Raw genomic sequence first — 17565 nt, 5'->3', positions numbered from 1 at the left:
TGGTGGGGCCACATGCAGGAGCGCAAAGAGAACTACAGAGGCATGGAACAACGTGTGAATTCAAGGAACCTTCTAGAAAATCACAATACCACTTATTGAAAGAAAAACTCTCAAAAACAAGCAACACTAAACTGTATCCTGTTTGGGGATTGTTAACATATATACATAGTATATTTAAACATAATATAGATGATTTACAAATATATATATTTAAAGGCATATCATTCAAAATGCTGTTTAGCAGACAGGATGTGTTAGTATCATTTTTTTAAATATACAAACCACATGTTATATTTTATTATTTTTAAATTGTTTATTTTCTTTTTAATATAGTTTACATAGTTGAGAGCCTCTGATTCAGGGTGAGAAGGTTCAGGTTACAGGGGAAGGTGGGTGGGACACATGTTTGAGTTTTATTTTTTTCCCCCCTCACTGCAGATGAGGAGGGCGGGGGCACTGCTTCTGGTTGTCAAACCACATCAGCCCCCTGGGATAGGCGACGGTCATTTGATGATACCTTGGCGACCCTCATGAAAGCGCATGTTTAAAATGCACCCAAGGGCCCAGTGTGAGGGCCTGGTGGGTAAATATTCGCCTTGCATGAGCCAGGATCCCACATACGTCAGTTCTTGTCTCAGCTGCCCCACTTCCCATCTAGCTCCCTGCTTGGGAAAGCAGTCGAGTATGGCCCAAAGCCTTGGGTCCCTGCACCTGCGTGGGAGGCCTGGAAGAGCTCCTGGCTCCTGATTGGCTCAGCTCCAGCTGTTGTGGACACTTAGAGTGAACCAGTGATGGAAGATTCTCTGTCTCTCCTTCGGTAAATCTGCCTTTCCAATAAAAACAAATAAATCTTAACATAAACAAATAATTGCACCCCAAATCAACCCGGCTGATTTCAAGAGTACGTCTCAGCAGCTGCACTTGGACAGACTGAAAATACTCCCTGGTACTCTTGCTTTCAGAGTCTTCCTCCCGAACGGTTGTTGAATTTCATGCTGCTTCTAGCACTGACTGGAATGCTGAGGCAGCTTCACTTCCTAGATCGTTCACGTATTACCTTGAAAGATTTACAAGTATCGAACCAGCTTTGAATTCCTGGTTTAAATTCTGTGTTTAATGTATGCTTGGGCTTGGTTTGCAAGACTTTACTTACATGACACAGGCTTCAGGTGCTGCAGACCTGGACAGAGAGAGAGGAGAGGGCGCGCGAAGTCTGAGAGCCCACTCAGCCCTCGGCTGACAGAGCCAGAGGTGTAGACTTGGCTGTTCCCATGGCAACGGGACCAGCCACACTCCGGAGGCTTGACCGGGCTACCTCGTAGGAGCTGGGAAAAGCCACTTCCGGTTCTCTGGCGTAGGATTGCGCGAGCTTCTCGTCTCATTGGCTCAGACAGACGGAGGGGTGGGACAGAGGAGTGAGGGGCGTGGCCTGCCGTCACTCAAAGTTGAGTTTTTCCGCAGAGCGGAAGTCTACCTCGTTCGCCCCGGAAGTGTATCCTCCACGGTCTCGAAACAGGTGTGGGTTTCGCCGGCCCGGCGGGGTAGCTGCGGTGGAGATGCCGGGAACCGCGGAGAAGGACTCGGAGCTGTCCGAGAGGATCGAGGGCTTCGTGGAAAGCCTGAAGCGAGGCGGCGGGCAGCGCAGCTCGGAGGACATGGCCCGGGAGACCCTAGGATTGTTGCGCCGCATCATCACGGAGCACCGCTGGAGCAATGCGGGTGAGATGGACCCCGCCTTAGTCGGTGCCCCGGCCCCGTTCCGTGCCTTACCGCGAGGCTGAGGGCCACCCAGGCCTGACCTTCCGCGTCTTGGGCTGCAGGGGAGCTGATGGAGCTGATCCGCGGGGAGGGCAGGAGGATGGTGGCCGCGCAGCCTTCCGAGACCACGGTGGGGAACATGGTACGCCGGGTGCTCAAGATCATCCGCGAGGAGTACGGCAGGTGAGGCTGGCCCCGGGACGCTGCCCGTGAGAACCCACTCTGCCGCGGGAAGCTGGGCGGCCCTTGGGACCCACCTGCCCGCGCCTGCCTCCCCCACCTCTCCTGGCTGCCCCTGGTTCTCCCTCTCCCACCTTCCCGGGCGGCCCCTGGTACCCACCTCCCCAACCCTCCTCTCCCGTTTCCCCTGGCGGTGCCTGGTACCCACCTCCCCACGCCTCCCTCTCCTGTCTCCCTCTGTAGACTGCATGGCCGCAGCGACGAGAGCGACCAGCAGGAGTCCCTGCACAAACTGCTGACCTCCGGAGGCCTGAGCGAGGATTTCAGCTTCCATTATGCACAGCTGCAGTCCAACATCATTGAAGCCATTAATGAGCTGCTAGTGGAGCTGGGTGAGGGGCGTGATGGCCAGGTGCACGGGGCAGGCATGGGAGGATTGAGGGAGGTGAGGGAGTCGGGGGAAGGGGGAGCAGGGGCCAGAAGCCCCAGCAGGTTGTTGAATGGGGCAGCAGGGACTTGGGGACCCCGACCCTCTGTGCCCAGTTTGACCTCCGTCTCGATGCTGGGGCAGCAGGGCTCTCCCGGGGCTCTCTGCGTTCGCTTACAGACCCACCTGCACACTCAGCAGCAGAGAACGTGACTCGGGTGGAGCCTTATTTTCCTTAAAAAAAAAAATGAACTCCCCAAACCATACCTGATAGACTCTTCACTAAGCTTCCTCTTGAAATGTTACACGCACCCATTCACATACATACACATGAGGGGTCCTCAAAAAGTTACAGGAAAACTACAGATTTCCAGAAGCTTTTGCGCCAAGAGAGCCTTCACATTAATCTCCATTTCTCGTGGACGTTGAGGAGTTCCTTTGCCTATCCTGTCACCCTCCTGCTTGTCGTGGGGACCAGGGACCCTGCAGGGGTCCTCAGGGTTGGGAGGGGCAGCTGGGTCAGTTCCTGCCTGTGTCTGAAGCTGTTCTCTTGTCTCCTGTCGAGTGCAGGTGTCATGGAAACGTTCTTGTAGGGGAAGCGCGGCTTACCCCCTGATGTCCCAGGTTGTGGCTTCCTTGTCTTGGAAAGTTGTGAGGAGCTGGTGTAATGCCCAGGGTGGGGTCGGGGAACGCAGGGCTCTGCTGGGAGAGAGAGAGCTGAGAATGTGGGAGGCAGAGAATCCCACAAGAGTCAGACTGTTAGCAAACTGGAACAGCTCCCCTTTGAAGCCCATGCTGCCAGTGTCTGTGCGGCAGGCAGGGGCTCCGAAGGGCACATGTCCCCTCTCCACACTTCTGTGTGTCTGTAGTACAGCGTGGCCCGTCTCTATGTCTGGTTTTGCAGAAGGGACAACAGAGAACATTGCAGCCCAGGCCCTGGAGCACATCCACTCCAATGAGGTGATCATGACCATAGGCTTCTCCCGAACCGTGGAGGCCTTCCTGAAGGAGGCTGCCCAGAAGCGAAAATTCCATGTTATTGTGGCTGAGTGCGCTCCTTTCTGCCAGGTGAGGGGCTGCAGACATTGCTGGAAAGGAAGACTGGTCGGGAGGGAGTCGGGGAGAGCTGCCACCTTGGAACCCCTCTGTGAGCTGGTGAGACGCTGGGGTGCCAAAGCAGAACAGGAAAGGAATTTTTATCCTGGGATCATTCTGCAATGCTGGTTTCGGAAAGTTGGGTCCTAGCTGGGTCCTAGGAGAGATGACTGTCGATTCTTTCAGGGGGAATGACCTTGAGGATGACCGAAGTGTGATCTCACTCTATCTGGAAATCCCTAACAGGTTTCCAAAAGGGAGCGTGTAAGCATGCAGGATGTTGTAAAAGGAGCCAGGAGCTGTCTTGCCTGGGGTGCTTACCTCCGCAGACAAGTGGTATTTCCAGCTATGTGGCTGCCCCAGCCACCATGGGCAATTAGATATTTACTAGCTTCCCCTGGGCTTCCTGGCAGCCTTCCAAAGAGTGCCTGCTCTGTTCTGGGGAGTGTGCGAGGTGTGCCAGGCCACAGTGCCCACAGCTCCCAGCACGGCCGAGGGCTTTCACTGTCTCCTGCGCATTCTCCCAGCAAAGGCCTTTCCCTCCTACCACAGGGTCATGAGATGGCTGTCAATTTGTCCAAAGCAGGCATCGAGACAACTGTCATGACGGATGCGGCCATTTTTGCTGTCATGTCAAGAGTCAACAAGGTGAGTGGAGGTGACAAGGTATTTACAGTGATGCTGAGTTCACGAAGGTTTTATTCCTGAAAAATTAACATTTTTCCCCACTCCTCCCATAATATCTATGGTAAAAGAAGAAAAGTTTGTGGTACTTCTTGAAAGTCCATACCTAGGTCTTTTAAATGTATGAATTCAGTTTCTTTGTGTCCATGTCACATTTTTCACAGTAGCCCTAAATGGCTAAAGAATTGACAAGAATGAAGTGGAGCCGAGTGATGAATGCCAAGTGCCAGGGGTTGGCTTGCAGGGCTGCTGCCTTCCTTATGCTGACAGTACTTGGCGATGGTGGGCGATGAATGACAGGCCTTGGGCTTCTCAGGGCCTGTAGATTTCCAGAAAAGACAGGGCCAAGAGTGTGGGTATTGTGCTTCTCTGTCTCATTGTGCGTTCACTCTTTCCAAGGGAAATCACTTTTAAGCTAGAACTTGTGATACTGATCCTTCATCCCTTTCCCTGGACTGTCTTGTGACCACCAGAACACTGGGCCAGGGGCCTGAAGCTGCTGCCTGTTGTAGCTGATGACCCTCTATCACCAGGCTGTCCCATTGTTCCTCTTCTCCCCAAAGGTGATCATTGGCACGAAGACCATCTTGGCCAACGGGGCCCTGCGAGCTGTGACAGGAACCCACACTCTGGCGCTGGCAGCCAAGCACCATTCCACCCCGCTCATCGTCTGTGCCCCCATGTTCAAGCTGTCCCCGCAGGTATGGATGTCTGTCTAGGCTGTGTCCAGCAGATGGAAGGAAACCAGAGCGTGGGCTTGAACCTGCTCACCCCAGGGTGTCTTGGGTCTGCATTTACTCACTATGTTAGACCCGGTGGGGACTAAAGAGAGCCACAGAGGGCTGGGTCTGGGAAAAATGACTGGTGGGCCTATCCTGCCGGCACTAGGTCAAAACAGAAACGTGATGACAAGGTGTAATCGAAAAAGTCCCTTGGTGACAGTCACCGCCACTGCCTGCCACCCTGCTTCTGAATGTGCCAAGCAGGTTGAAACCAGGACCACAGGGACAGCAGTACCTGCATCCCATTTCGGGACTGGTTGTAGTTCCAGCTGCTCCACTTCTGATGCAGCTCCCTGTTTGTGGCCCGGGAAAACAGTGGAGGATGGTTCAAGTCCCTGGGCCCAAGCACCCACGTGGGAGACCTGGAAGAAGCTTCTGGTTCCTGGCTCTGGATCGGCTCAGCTCTGGCCATTGTGACCATTTGGGGACTGAGCTAGTGGATGGAAAATCTCTCTCTCTACTTCTTTCTGTAAAACCTGCCTTTTAAGTAAAAATAAATCTTAAAAGAAAAGAAGCTAGGACCACAGATCCACAGATTTTTGTTTTTGTTTTGTTTTTTAGCGCTTACTTATTTTTACTTGAAAGGCAGATTTTTAGAAAGGAGGAGAGACACACAGAGAAAGATCTTCCATCCACTAGTTCACTTTCCAAGTGGCTGCAGTGCTGGAGATGAGCTGATCTGAAGCCAGGAGCCAGGAGCTTCTTGGGTCTCCTCACATGGGTGCAGTGTCCCAAGGCTTTGTGTTGTCTTCTACAGTTTTCCCAGGCCATAATCAGGGAACTGGATGTAGAATATAGCAACCCGGACCAGAACGGTGCCCCTATGGGATCTGGATGCAGCAGGTGGAGGGTTAGCCTACTGAGCTCCTGCACCTGCCCCCACAGACCGGGTTCTGTGTGTCGTTTTTGGAGGGTCTGTGCTTTAAATGTAGCAGTACTAAGTGGAGAGCCATTCATCAGTGATGGGAGCAATTTGCTTGGAAAACATGAGCCTATTTATAGGCCTCCCTGTATTTTAATTGAGATGAAATTCACACAGGGTACAATTAGCCATTTCAGATGTGCAATTTAGTGGTGTTCAGTGCCTTTACAGCATTGTGCAACCACCGTTCTCCTGGCTTCAGCACTTTGTCATCTCTGAAAACGCCCTGAACCCATTAACTAATCACTCCCCTGCTCTCCCTCGCCGTCTCCTGGTAACCACTCGTCTGTTTCCCATCTCCGTGGATTTGCCATTCTGGGATATTTTATGTAAAGAGTCATGCCATTTGTAGCCTTTGGCATCTGACTTCTTCCACTTAGTGTAGTGTTTTCCATACAACATCGTGTTGTACTATGTCACAACTGCCTTTCGTGAGGGCTTAACCTTTCTGTTGTATGGGTATATGCCAATTTGTCCAGCCCGCCGAGGGCTGGTTCCACCCTTTGCCTTTTCTGTAGAAGGTCATTGTGAGCCTGTCTGTGTTGTTTCCGCTGTGGATGCAGGTTTTCATTTTCCTGGATTTGTATCCAGGGGTGAAATTGCTGTGTCTCTATTAAAATGAATTTTCCCCATAGTTCCCCAATGAAGAAGATTCATTTCACAAATTTGTGGCTCCTGAAGAGGTCTTGCCATTCACAGAAGGTACGGAAACTGCGTGTGATGGGTCGGGCCTTCAGTAGAAGTAGACACTGTACTCTTCGCAGTTTACAGAGCTTGGGGACCTGCTTTAGCCCATGAGATAGATGTGTGAGGCCATAGTGAGCTGTGTCATCCAAACTGACTGGGTGTGGCTTTGCACATGGTTGGCAGCACAGGCAACGACTGAATGAGAAAACGTACTTGTTCTTGGCTGCTGTAGGAGTCACTTCAGTGAACTGGCTGCCAAGGGAGGCGGCCTCTGAATGTTCCCACTCAGCATGGTTGCCTGTGGCCTGTATCCTTTTCTCTGGCTCCTTGTGTGGGCAGCCTGGTGCACCTGCTGCCGCCTCTGAGAGCACAGGGCCTGGGGTCCTTGTTCTCCCTAGAAGTTGAATCACCCTTCTCTTGATTTAAACATTCATTCTTTAGGCACTCTTACTGAGTGCCCACTCTATCCAGCACTACTGTAAGCACTGGGCATTTGACCATAACCAAAATGGGTAAGGCCCTGCTCCCACAGAGCTTCCATTGTCTTGTGGAAGACAGATGAGAAAACGTTGAGCTCATGGGGTGTTTGAAGAAGAAAACAAGTATGGGTGATGTGACAGAGCGTGACAGGGCAGTGCCTTAGCTTTGGGAAGGTTGTGGAGAACATTCAGTAAGTCTGTGAGTGAGTAGAACCCAGCAGGTGCAGAGCCAGCAGGTAGTGCTGTGAAGCCCAGGATGGGTGTGTGCTCAGCCAGCTGGAAGATGGTGGTCACTGGCCAGAGGAGAGAGTGGGAGAGATTAGACTTCTCCTGGTATGGGAGGAGGGCCCTGGAATCGGGGCTGACTTCGGAGTTTGACTCTGAGGGCTACACAGAGGCACTGGACAGTCTGAAGAGGGGACTAGTGAGATATGGAGTCGCCTGGCGTCCCTGCCTGGGGGAGCTCAACTGCCTGCATGATTGAGTCTACACTCGACTTGCTACTTAGTTCCCATACGAGATCCCGAATGTCCTCTTGACATTGGATTGCCTTGCAGGGGACATCCTGGAGAAGGTCAGCATCCACTGCCCGGTGTTCGACTACGTCCCCCCAGAGCTCATTACCCTCTTTATCTCCAACATTGGGGGCAATGCCCCTTCCTACATCTACCGCCTGATGAGTGAACTCTACCACCCTGATGACCATGTGCTGTGACCACCCTGGCCTAGGCGGAAGCTGCATCCGCAGTTACAGACCAAGAGGGGATCGCAGTGCTGCTGCTGTAACACCTCCTCGGCCCATGCCCAGCCTGAGAAGTGGAATCTATTCCCTATCTTTATGGTCACCACGCCATAAGACCCATTCCCCAATCCAGGACCACCTCTGCCTCATGGGCTGCTAGGGCAGCAGGTTCCCCAGCTGGGTCTTGGGGCCTCCCGGGGACCTGGCTTCATGTGCCTCAGGGACTCAGCCTTTCTGGTTCAGTGGCGTGTTAACCATAACACTGGATACCTCACTGGGACACAGACTCTTGCTCAGAAGTGGCCCCTGCGCCTTTTTGTTGGCTGTGCCAATAAAAGCTGGAAGCCTCATAGCTCAGTTTATTTATTGTCCTGCCCCCACTGGATCTCTCGCCAGAGCAGACCCCTTGTTGTGTTTTCATAGAGGCTGCAGTCAAGGAAGGGTTGACAGCACAGAAGCACACATCACAGTGTTCACTGTTTTCCTGTATAACCCCCTGGAAGTGGCTCACTCATGAGGTGCAACAGTGGCATCCTGGGGCCTCTGCATGTGCAGAAATCACCTGGGAACTTAGGCATTTGAGTGGTCACTTTCAAAAACCGGGATGGATGTATAAGGGAGCCTATTTCATTTTTTAATCCCATATTTTATTATTTAAGGAACAGAGCGCCCATCTACTGATTCACTCCCCAAAGACCTGCAGTGGCTGGGACAGAGCCCGCCTGAAGGTGGGCACTGGGGATTCAGTGCAGGTTTCCCACAAGGTGGCAGGACCCAGCAACTTGAGTCATTATTGCCTCCCACTGTGCACTTTAGGAAGCTGGATTTAGGAGAGGATCCAACAGTGAAACCCAAGTATTCCAATATGGGATACAGACATTCTAATCCTCTAGGCCAAACACCCGCTCTGGAAGTCCATTGTGTATTGTTCAAAACAAGCTGTGGAAAAGCCAAGCTGTAGAGCAAACTTTGGGTGAGCCTTCTGTCATTCCAACAAACCAATATGTGTATGTGGCACAGGGGGAAAACTTGGAATAATAGCACACAGTAGCAAGTATGGAGACATCTGATTTTAATGTACTTATATGCTGCTCCATTTTTATTATTTATTTGAGGGAGAATTCCCAGTTCTTGGTTCACTTCCCAAATATTCATCTTGGCTGCGCCAGCTCAGACCCAGGATTTGAGATCTCGGTCCAGGTTTCCCATGTGGGTGGATGGGACTGAGCTTTGAAAACATACATCACCTGTTGCATGCCAGGGTACATATTAACAGAAAGCTGGAAGTGGGAGGGGAGCTGGAACTCGAACCCAGGCACTGTGGTATGGGACGTAGGCTTCCCAGGCGGCATCTGCCTGTTTTCGTCTTCATGACATTAATTCACACTTGGCTACTGAAAAGCCTCTCCAGGTGATCTGGATGATGTGTGATATTTGGAAAGCCAGCTGCTGCTCACAAAGGCAGGCCTCATCCCTCGCACCCTATGGGGGAGGGACCACCAGGAATGTTGAACAAACCAGTGCCCCCATCTGCATGGGGTTTGGGCAGAGGAGTGGAAGAGCACCGTTAGGAACACTGGTCTGTGGCAGGTTATGAGGGAGGGCCCTGCCTACCCCTTGATTCCCATATGAGAGCCATCATGGCCTTAAGCCTCTGGTTTTCCTAGGACAGAAAAAATCAAGGCTGAAGGGGGTCGGTCTGTCATTACACTAAGCTAAATGCTGAATGACTCACAGAAGCCTGACTCAATTCTTGCCTTAGTTTTGTCAATTATTTCTTGAAGCATCTAGGACCTCATGCTTTCTCAAGTGAAGTGCCTTAGAGCTACCAATTACACACAGTTGTCTCCTCCAAGGCACCAGTTCTAACAGCAATTCACTTGGGTACAATTGTGTGGTTTGGAGTAAAGTGCAGCAGTGAGTCAAGGAATTGAAATCTGCTTTTGGCTCCAAAAAAAATGCTTTATGATGCTTGTCCTTGGTGCATCTTGGTCTCTGTCTAAAATTAGCACCAATATCCTTCCCAGGCGTAAACCGAGATGGTGAAGGTTGCAGGGTGGAAGCTCTGCCCCGTTTCGGTCAGCTCACGGGGCCTGGAGTGACAGGACTGCAGGCATGCGCACTGCAAAGTACCTGAACCGAGCAGGCTCGGAAAGTGAGGACCTGAACACAGGGCAGGGAAACTGCAAAGCCCACGTCCATCCACCCTCCTTCTCTCCTGAGCAGGTAGAACCCAGAAGCTGAGGGGCAGGAATGGGGGGGATGGAAGGGACCACAGTTGTAGCCTGGACAGCATTAATAGCAATAGGATTCCTTGCATGTGAACATCTTTCTGAACATGCTAAATAAACCAAGTCAGATAATGCACTTTGTAAAGACACTTTTTTCCCACGGTTTGTATCTTCCAATTTGGGCGGAGGGCAGGAAAGGCATAATTCTTGGAACTCAAATAAGGAACAGAAATTCCTGATTTAGCCTGAGAAGAGAAACTTTTGAAAAATACTCTAGCAATAAAAACTGAAGTTGTAAAGTGATACCTCAAAGGAAGGCTGGGACCCATAGGACCATGAGTTTCACAGATGTACTTCAAAACTATTTCTCAGAGCAGTCTGTCGGTCTCTGAGCTGCTGCCGGCTGCCAATCACACCCTCCTGTCTGAGCTATGGGACTGGAAGACTACATGTGCAGAACCGCTCTGCAATCAAGATGACACCAGAAGTGACAGGTGACCACAGAGGCTCATATGGTCCACCTGTTCTTGCAGACACTCCCTCTGCAGACACACACCTAAAGTGACATGCGTGAGCTATTTTGAAATGTAGTTTAGGAATGGTTTTCTATCTGGCCTACTTTGCTCTGTATTAGTCTTTCATTCACACCACAGCTGTTGCAGGATATTGTGCAATGGCCAAACAATTCCTATTGATAGAGAGTTGTAGCCTAAGCTCTCCTTCTTTGTATCACTCACATGATAAAGGATAGCCTCTGGGCTGAACTTGCACTTGAGACAGTGATGACCTGGTGTTTGCATTACATCCTGGGGTATTGGGAAGGATCCCTTCTGCAGTGGTTTTCCAGGCAAGTTACATTTAGAATTAAGACTTGCCTAAAAGGAGGTGGCATTGGGTAAAGCTGCCACCTGAGAGACTGTTTCATGGGCCCCTGAATCCACACGAGAGACCTGGAAGAAGCTCCTGGCTTCAGATCCGATCAGCTCCAGCTGTGGTGGCCATGTGAGGAATGAACCAATGGATAGATCTTTCTGTTTCTGCTTCTCTATAAATCTGCTTTTCCAATAAAAATAAATAACTCTTTAAGAAGCCAATAAAAAAGTTAAAAAGTGTGTGATTTCTGGAATATTAAAAAAATAAGACTACTATTAAGTTAGAAAGTTAAACACATCTTTGTTCTAAAGCACCCAATTTCAAAACAAAACAGGAGCAAATAAAACCCTAATGTAAAAGTCATCTATTAGATAATTTTGGCTAATAGCTTATTGTTTTGCTGATGCATGCTACCTGGTTTATAAATTATTAAAACTGGAAAACTGTCATTGAGCTGCTCAAGTCAGAATAGCTACAGAGACTGGCTACATAATTTATGGAGAACTTTTTCTAACTTTGGGTACTCTCTTCAAGAAAATAGTTGGTGGTTACACATAGCAAAACCTTTTTTGAGACTGCTCTCATCCTATAAGAAATACTACAATGTGTTTTAAGAAATCATAAATTTGTTTTTCACACTCTTGGGACAGCTGGCCTCCGTGCCACCTGCAGAGAGTGAGGCAGAGGCCCATGGCCAGGCCACTTCCCAGGTGGCTTGGAGATGGCCCCTCACATCCTTGCAAACCCCCTGAAAACACCCTCCTTCTGATGGTCATGCTCCTGTTCTGTGAACCTCTCTGCCCCCGTTGACATGCAGGGAGAAGAATAAAGCCCATTTTTAGATGGCAGGGTCTTTTCTTCAGGGTTCCGGTGACGTCATTCAACAAGGATCCCCAGGAAAATGAAGCGGCCCTTCCCTGAACCTTCTCTGGGGCACACGTTCATGAAGGCTCCACTTTCACTACAAAGATTCACCCTGGGGCAGCTGGCAACCAAACTTTCTTCTAGATTTGTTTCCTGTGTTAAAAAGTGAGGAAAATCATCCCATTGATCTAAAGGCTGACTCAGGCAGGCTGCTCAGGAAATAAGGAAGTGCACCATCTCACTGTCACATCCTGGCTGCGGTCCACATCACCAGCTGGCATTCTGCCTGCACTCCCCTCCCATATGACTTTAGTCTATTGAGCTGTATTAAGCATAAATCACATCATCGGAAAAGGCAGAGGAAGAACAGACTCAGTGGTGTAACATGCTTTTGCGAGGTAAGCTCCAGTCTGAAATGAAATCATAAGCCTATTAAACACACACCATAAAACCAAGGTACAATTAAAAACAGACCAAGAAAACCTTTGGCTCTTTTTGGGGTGAAGGGAGGCAGGGAAAATATTGAACAGGTATGGTTAGGTTGGAAGAATATGTTACCTTTGGATATGACAATTTCTTTCACATAAAGAAATACTTTGTGGGCCCGGCATGATAGCCTAGTGGCTAAAAGTCCTCGCTTGCATGTGCCAAGATTCCATATGGGTGTCGGTTCATGTCCTGGCAGCCCCGCTTCCCTCCCAGCTCCCTGCTTGTGGCCTGGGAAAGTGGTCAAGGATGGCCCAAAGCCTTGGAACCCTACACTGGTTTAGGAGACCTGAAAGAAGATCCTGGTTCCTGGCTTCAGATCAGCTCAGCTCTGGCCGTTGTGGCCACTTGAGGAGTGAATCAGTGGATGGAAGATCTTCCTCTCTGTCTCTCTTCCTCTATATATCTGATTTTCCAATAAGAATAAATAAATCTGAAAAAACAAAACCACTTTGTAAATACACCAAAAAGCATATAAGAAAAAAAAGCCAAATCCATGGTATTTCATTGGTTTGGAATATGAAAATCAGTCTCTCAGTTTTTAAAGAGGCAATAAACCAAAACCAACCTAAAGCCAGGAAGAGAACCTTCAATTTTCTTATATTGTTATCCTTGTTTCTCTTTACCAGCACTTTTTATCCCTAAAGTAATTTAACTGAGGGTCTGATTGGAGGTTTCAGTGAATATTTTCATTGAGAACAGAGGAATTGTTTGTCTGTGATTCAGAATCCAAAGCAGTAGCAGAGGAAGTAGAGAAGATGGAAGGGCAGAGAGGGACTAGTGGGAGAAATCTGGAACCGTGTGGAAAGGCAGACCCTGTCCTGGAGTTTACCCTTCAGCTCGATGACACACATATAAATTTGAAAATTGCACAAAAACAAGATCACAGGAAGAAATAAATCTTAAAAAATCCTCACACCCTTTATACATCAACCAACCAACCAATCCATGAATCATTAAATTTTATCCCAGAATAAGTTACAGTCCCTATGATGTGGGAACTGCCTATGTCCACAGATGCAAACACATGAACTGGCTTTGTGCATGGATGTCATCTGGTTATTTCCCGAGAGGGACCGTCCACCCCAGCCAGCCCAACCAGAAGGCTCAGTGGTCTTGAAGCTGCACAGGTGCTGGCTCCAACTCAGGGACATGCAGACAGAAGCTTTAAACCCTCCGGCTTCTCACTGGTCAGGAATTCTGGCCTTAGGGCAGTTCACAAGGAGTCACAGACTGCTGCACACACTGCCTCTTGTTGGAATCTTCTGCTTTCCCAAAGAGATGCCAGGCCCGAGCCATTTTGCGAAGTTTAGCAAGATTGGGTTTATTCTGTGGGTACAAAGAGAATCATTCCAGTTAGCAATGCGAAAAATCAGGTGGCCTAAGTGTGTGAATGTATGTCCATTTACAACTAGTTAGATTTCTAATTTCCAGATTAGGGAAGGATGTAGGGTTCCTTAGGACTGGAGAAAGACGGCAGACTGGATTCTCATCTCTCCATCACCAGGGAGAAAACTTCTAATTTTTTTTTCTTTGTCATGTTGAAGCAAGAGTTTTTAACAGAGGAAAATCACCTGGATGAAATCAGAAACTATTAGCAGCTGAAAACTCCAAGCAAGAAAAGTTGTTGTAGCCCTTAGCAGGAAAGATAAGCAAAGAAAACACTGGAGTTCAGCAGCATGGACATTACTGTTATGCTTTCACGTTCTGTTTCATTTAAGATTGCAACAAGGACAGAATACGTCCTTAATCCAAACCACTCTGTACTTTTATTGTATTATCCACACCAGCGGGCTGCTGCGTCACCATGGCCAAAGTGCACTGTGGAGGTCTCAGGGCTGGGCTCCCTGCCTGACGAGCCTCAAACCCTAACTCAAGAATCCTTGGAGCTGGCTGGCTGCAGCCACGGTGCACCCTGTGTGCTCACAGGAACATACTCTGCCAACAGCAAATTTGTTGTGTTTCTACCATCTAGCTCCAGGAAAAAACTTCTGTTTCTTAGTAAACCTAGCGCCAGGAGGCAACAGATGTTCCGGACACACACGTTTGCACATGTGTCAAGCTGGAGCCCACAAAGTGTCACATGGACAATCCGCCAGATCAGTCTAAGCTCCATTTTGAATCTGAGCTGGAAGATAAAATGGGAAAGGAAACTTCCAATGCATGCCTTTAAAAACTCTCACAGTTTTGAAAGGATTAAGATATACTATGCTTGATTCACAGGGGCTGGAAATGACACGGCAGACCAGGCCCTGTTGCCCTCTGCTCTTGAAAGTGAGGAATGTACCTGCTTTTCTTGCTCCAAGTGATCTATGTTGGCTAAAGGCAGCATAGATGGCCTCCCGTGAGCGCACTGGAACGGCAGCTGGCAGCAGGACAGGGCTTCAATCAGGCGACAGCTCTCCTCTAGGCTCAGGCCATCATTAAACTTAATGGCCCCTAAACCAGAGACAGAAACAAGTTACGGTGTAGGTGATGGGAACCCAGTGCTGTCCCTGGGCCAGAGCCAAACACCTGGAGAAGGCAATATTTCCTGGTCACTTCGATGTGGCTGTGACTGCCTCCAATGGATGCTCATGGCCATGGCTGTGATGGAGGCTTGAGGGCTAACTTCTGTCTCTGAGTGTTCCCTTATGAACTCCATATTTCCACTCTGTGTAGCAGATCTCCTTTAATTTGTTAGGATCTTGCTTTCAGGATTTTTTTTTTCTCAAAAAGGTAAGAGCAGGGGTCTGGTGCAATGGCCCAATGGCTAAATCTTTGCGTTGCACGCACCAGGATCCCATATGGGCGCCAGTTAGTGTCCCGGCTGCTCTACTTCCCTTCCAGCTCCATGCTTGTGGCCTGAGAAGGCAGTGGAGGATGGCCCAAAGTCTTGGAACCCTGCACCCACATGGGAGACCTGGAGGGAGCTTCTAGCTTCAGATTGGCTGAGCTCTGACTGTTACAGCTCATGGGGAGTGAATCAATGGATGAAAGATCTTTTTTTCCTTCTCTCTGTAAATCTACCTTTCCAATAAAAATAAATACATCTTAATAAAAAAAGAGGTAGGAGCAGTATTTTTGCCAATTTCTGATGGGTTTCTGAAATTGAGATAATGGTTTGTCTATGGATTCTCTAATATCAAGCTCTGTTTCCTTACAATAGCACAGTGGCTCAACAAGCTAATCCTCCACTTGCAGGCACCTGTATACCATACTGATGCTGGTTCATGTCCTGGCTGCTCCACTTTCAATCCAGTTCCCTGATTATGAAATGGAAAAGCAACATAGGAATGGTGGTTCAAGTCCTTGGGCCCCTGTACCCACATGGGAGACTCAAAAGAAGCTCCTGGTTCCTGGCTCAGCTCTGGCCACTGCAGCTATCTGGGGAGTGGACCAGTGGATGGAAGATCACTCTCTCTTCCTGTAATTGTTTCAAATAAAAATAAATAAATCGTTTAAAATGTTTATACTCATTAGTTGAAAGGCAGAGCTACAGAGGAAGACACACAAAGAGACCTTCCAGCTGCTAGTTCACTGCTCAAATGACAGTGATGGCTAGGGATTGATCCAAGTCAAAACCAGGAGCCAAGAATTCCAACCTGGTCTCTCACACAGGTGACAAGAACCCAATAACTTGGGAGATCTTCCACTGCTTTCCCAGATGCATTCACAGGAAGCTGAACTGGGGCTGATGTAGCCAGGAATTGAACTGGCACCAGGATGCCAGAGCTAAGGTGGCAGCTTAATCCACTGTCCAATGACGCTGGTCCCTACAACACTCATGTTACTCACTCTCTTCTAATTTCCATAATAATTTTCTGAATCTCTACTCTCATGCTGCTGGAACCTGCCTTTATGTACTCATGAATTTACTTGCCAGTAAACACTAAACACCTAACTCTGTGGCAGGAGCATTGCAGGCAGTGAATGAGACAATTTCCACGCTTGTGGAGTGTGCGGTCTAACAGGCAAGCAGACATAAATAATCCCAAGATAATTTAAATAATAGAGGGAAGCACTATAAATCACAGACCTAATCCCAGCTTAGGTTAAGAAAGGCTTTCTTGATAAAATGCTATTTAAGCCAACTTGTTAGGCAAAGGAAGATGCAGCTGCCTGAGAGAGGGTCAGAAAGGCTCTTCCAGGTCGAGGCAAAGCAGGTGCAGAGGCCCTGAGACTGGCAGCACTTGGCGCACAGCAAGGACAAGAGCAAAAGATTGGCATGCGGGGGATCCAGGGAATGGTAGGGCCTGCCACCATGAGGTGACACGCCAGGAGGCCAGCCTGAGACGGTGAGCGGTGGTTGACACGTTTTAATCAGAATGACAACATGCTCAGAGGGACACCTCTGAAAGATTCCGTATGGTGCTGAGGGAAGAGCGACTTGAAGAGGAGCCAGAGCGGATGTGGGGAATTGAGTAAGATGACGACAAAGGCAAGGACCACGGAGGTGGCAGTGGAGACAGGTGGAGCAGGAAACGGGACAAGGGATCTCAAGGTATCTGCAGGAGACACACTTAAGCTGGACCATGGTTACAGGCAGGGGAGGACTGAGAGCAGAGGGAGGAGAGAGGGTGAGGAGGCAGGCATGTCACAGCCTAGGGCCCTCACTGTTCTAGGCCCAGAGGCAGTGGGTTCTGGAGCTGTCTGGATTCCTAAAGTAAATTACTCCTAATCCACTTTCTATGCTTTACCACATGACCCTACTCAAGAGGCCTCAATCAACTTAAAGCCTTCTCGATCCAATCGAAAGGCCTTGCTGTTGCCTTCTGGGCTTCCATTCTCTGTCTCTCTTTAAAGATTTATTTCTTTGCTTTTAGAGATTTTACTTTTATTGCAAAGTCAGATATACAGAGGGGAGGAGAGACAAAGAGGAAGATCTTTCATCTGCTGATTCACTCCCAAGTGGCCACAATAGCTGCAGCTGTGCTGATCCGAAGCCAGGAGCCAGGAGCCTCTTCCAGGTCTCCCATGTAGGTGCAGGGTCCCAAGGCATTGGGCCGTCCTCGACCACTTTCCCAGGCTACAAGCAGGAAACTGGATGGGAAGCAGGGCTGCCAAGATAGAACCAGCATCCATATTGGACCCCAGCACGTGCAAGGTGAAACTTCACCTACTAGGCTACCGTGCAAGGCCCAAAAGATTTATTTATTTTTAAAGATTTATTAATTTTACTTCTAAGTCAGAGTTATAGAGAGGGAGAGACAGAAAGACAAAGATCTTCTACCCACTCCCCAAACGGTGGCAATGGTCTGAAGTCGGGAGCCAGGAGCTTTCTTTGGGTTTCCTGCATGACTGCAGGGACCCAAGGATTTCAGCCATCTTTTGTGGCTGTCCCAGCCCATTAGCAAGAAGAGAAGCAACTGGGAC

The 17565-nt window shown here is 49.1% G+C and overlaps 2 protein-coding genes across 8 annotated transcripts in view; one reads left to right on the top strand and one right to left on the bottom strand.

Moving 5' to 3' along the window:
* The first annotated feature begins 1436 nt into the window (after nucleotides 1–1436).
* Nucleotides 1437–8106, top strand: EIF2B2 (eukaryotic translation initiation factor 2B subunit beta). Of its 2 annotated transcripts, none has more exons than XM_058655335.1 (8): nucleotides 1437–1719; nucleotides 1821–1941; nucleotides 2182–2330; nucleotides 3270–3433; nucleotides 4013–4108; nucleotides 4708–4845; nucleotides 6484–6550; nucleotides 6768–7386. In XM_058655335.1, exons 1-8 carry the CDS (start codon nucleotides 1557–1559, stop codon nucleotides 6938–6940), a joined length of 1071 nt encoding a protein of 356 aa, XP_058511318.1. In that variant the 5' UTR covers nucleotides 1437–1556; the 3' UTR covers nucleotides 6941–7386. The 2 variants fall into 2 exon arrangements, with proteins under 2 accessions (XP_058511318.1, XP_004584450.2); XM_004584393.4 differs by lacking the exon at nucleotides 6768–7386 and adding an exon at nucleotides 7572–8106 and having other exon boundaries at nucleotides 1444–1719.
* A 4771-nt stretch (nucleotides 8107–12877) lies between these two features.
* The window catches only part of MLH3 (mutL homolog 3), a 31010-nt gene continuing 26322 nt past the window's right edge, over nucleotides 12878–17565 (bottom strand). For 3 of the 6 annotated variants that reach the window (XM_004584392.4, XM_012926777.3, XM_012926778.3), the window contains 2 exons: nucleotides 14498–14649; nucleotides 12878–13539 (listed from right to left, as the gene is read on the bottom strand). In XM_004584392.4, the coding sequence (XP_004584449.2) occupies nucleotides 13417–13539; nucleotides 14498–14649 (275 nt within the window). In that variant the 3' untranslated portion in view covers nucleotides 12878–13416. The remainder of the gene's footprint in view (nucleotides 13540–14497; nucleotides 14650–17565) is intronic. The other 3 variants (XM_058655158.1, XM_058655157.1, XM_058655159.1) reach the window with 1 other exon arrangement.

This window comes from Ochotona princeps, chromosome 26 (genome assembly GCF_030435755.1).
Source record: "Ochotona princeps isolate mOchPri1 chromosome 26, mOchPri1.hap1, whole genome shotgun sequence".
Taxonomy (NCBI): Eukaryota; Metazoa; Chordata; class Mammalia; order Lagomorpha; family Ochotonidae; genus Ochotona; species Ochotona princeps.
This window is presented reverse-complemented; position numbering and strand designations above follow the sequence as displayed.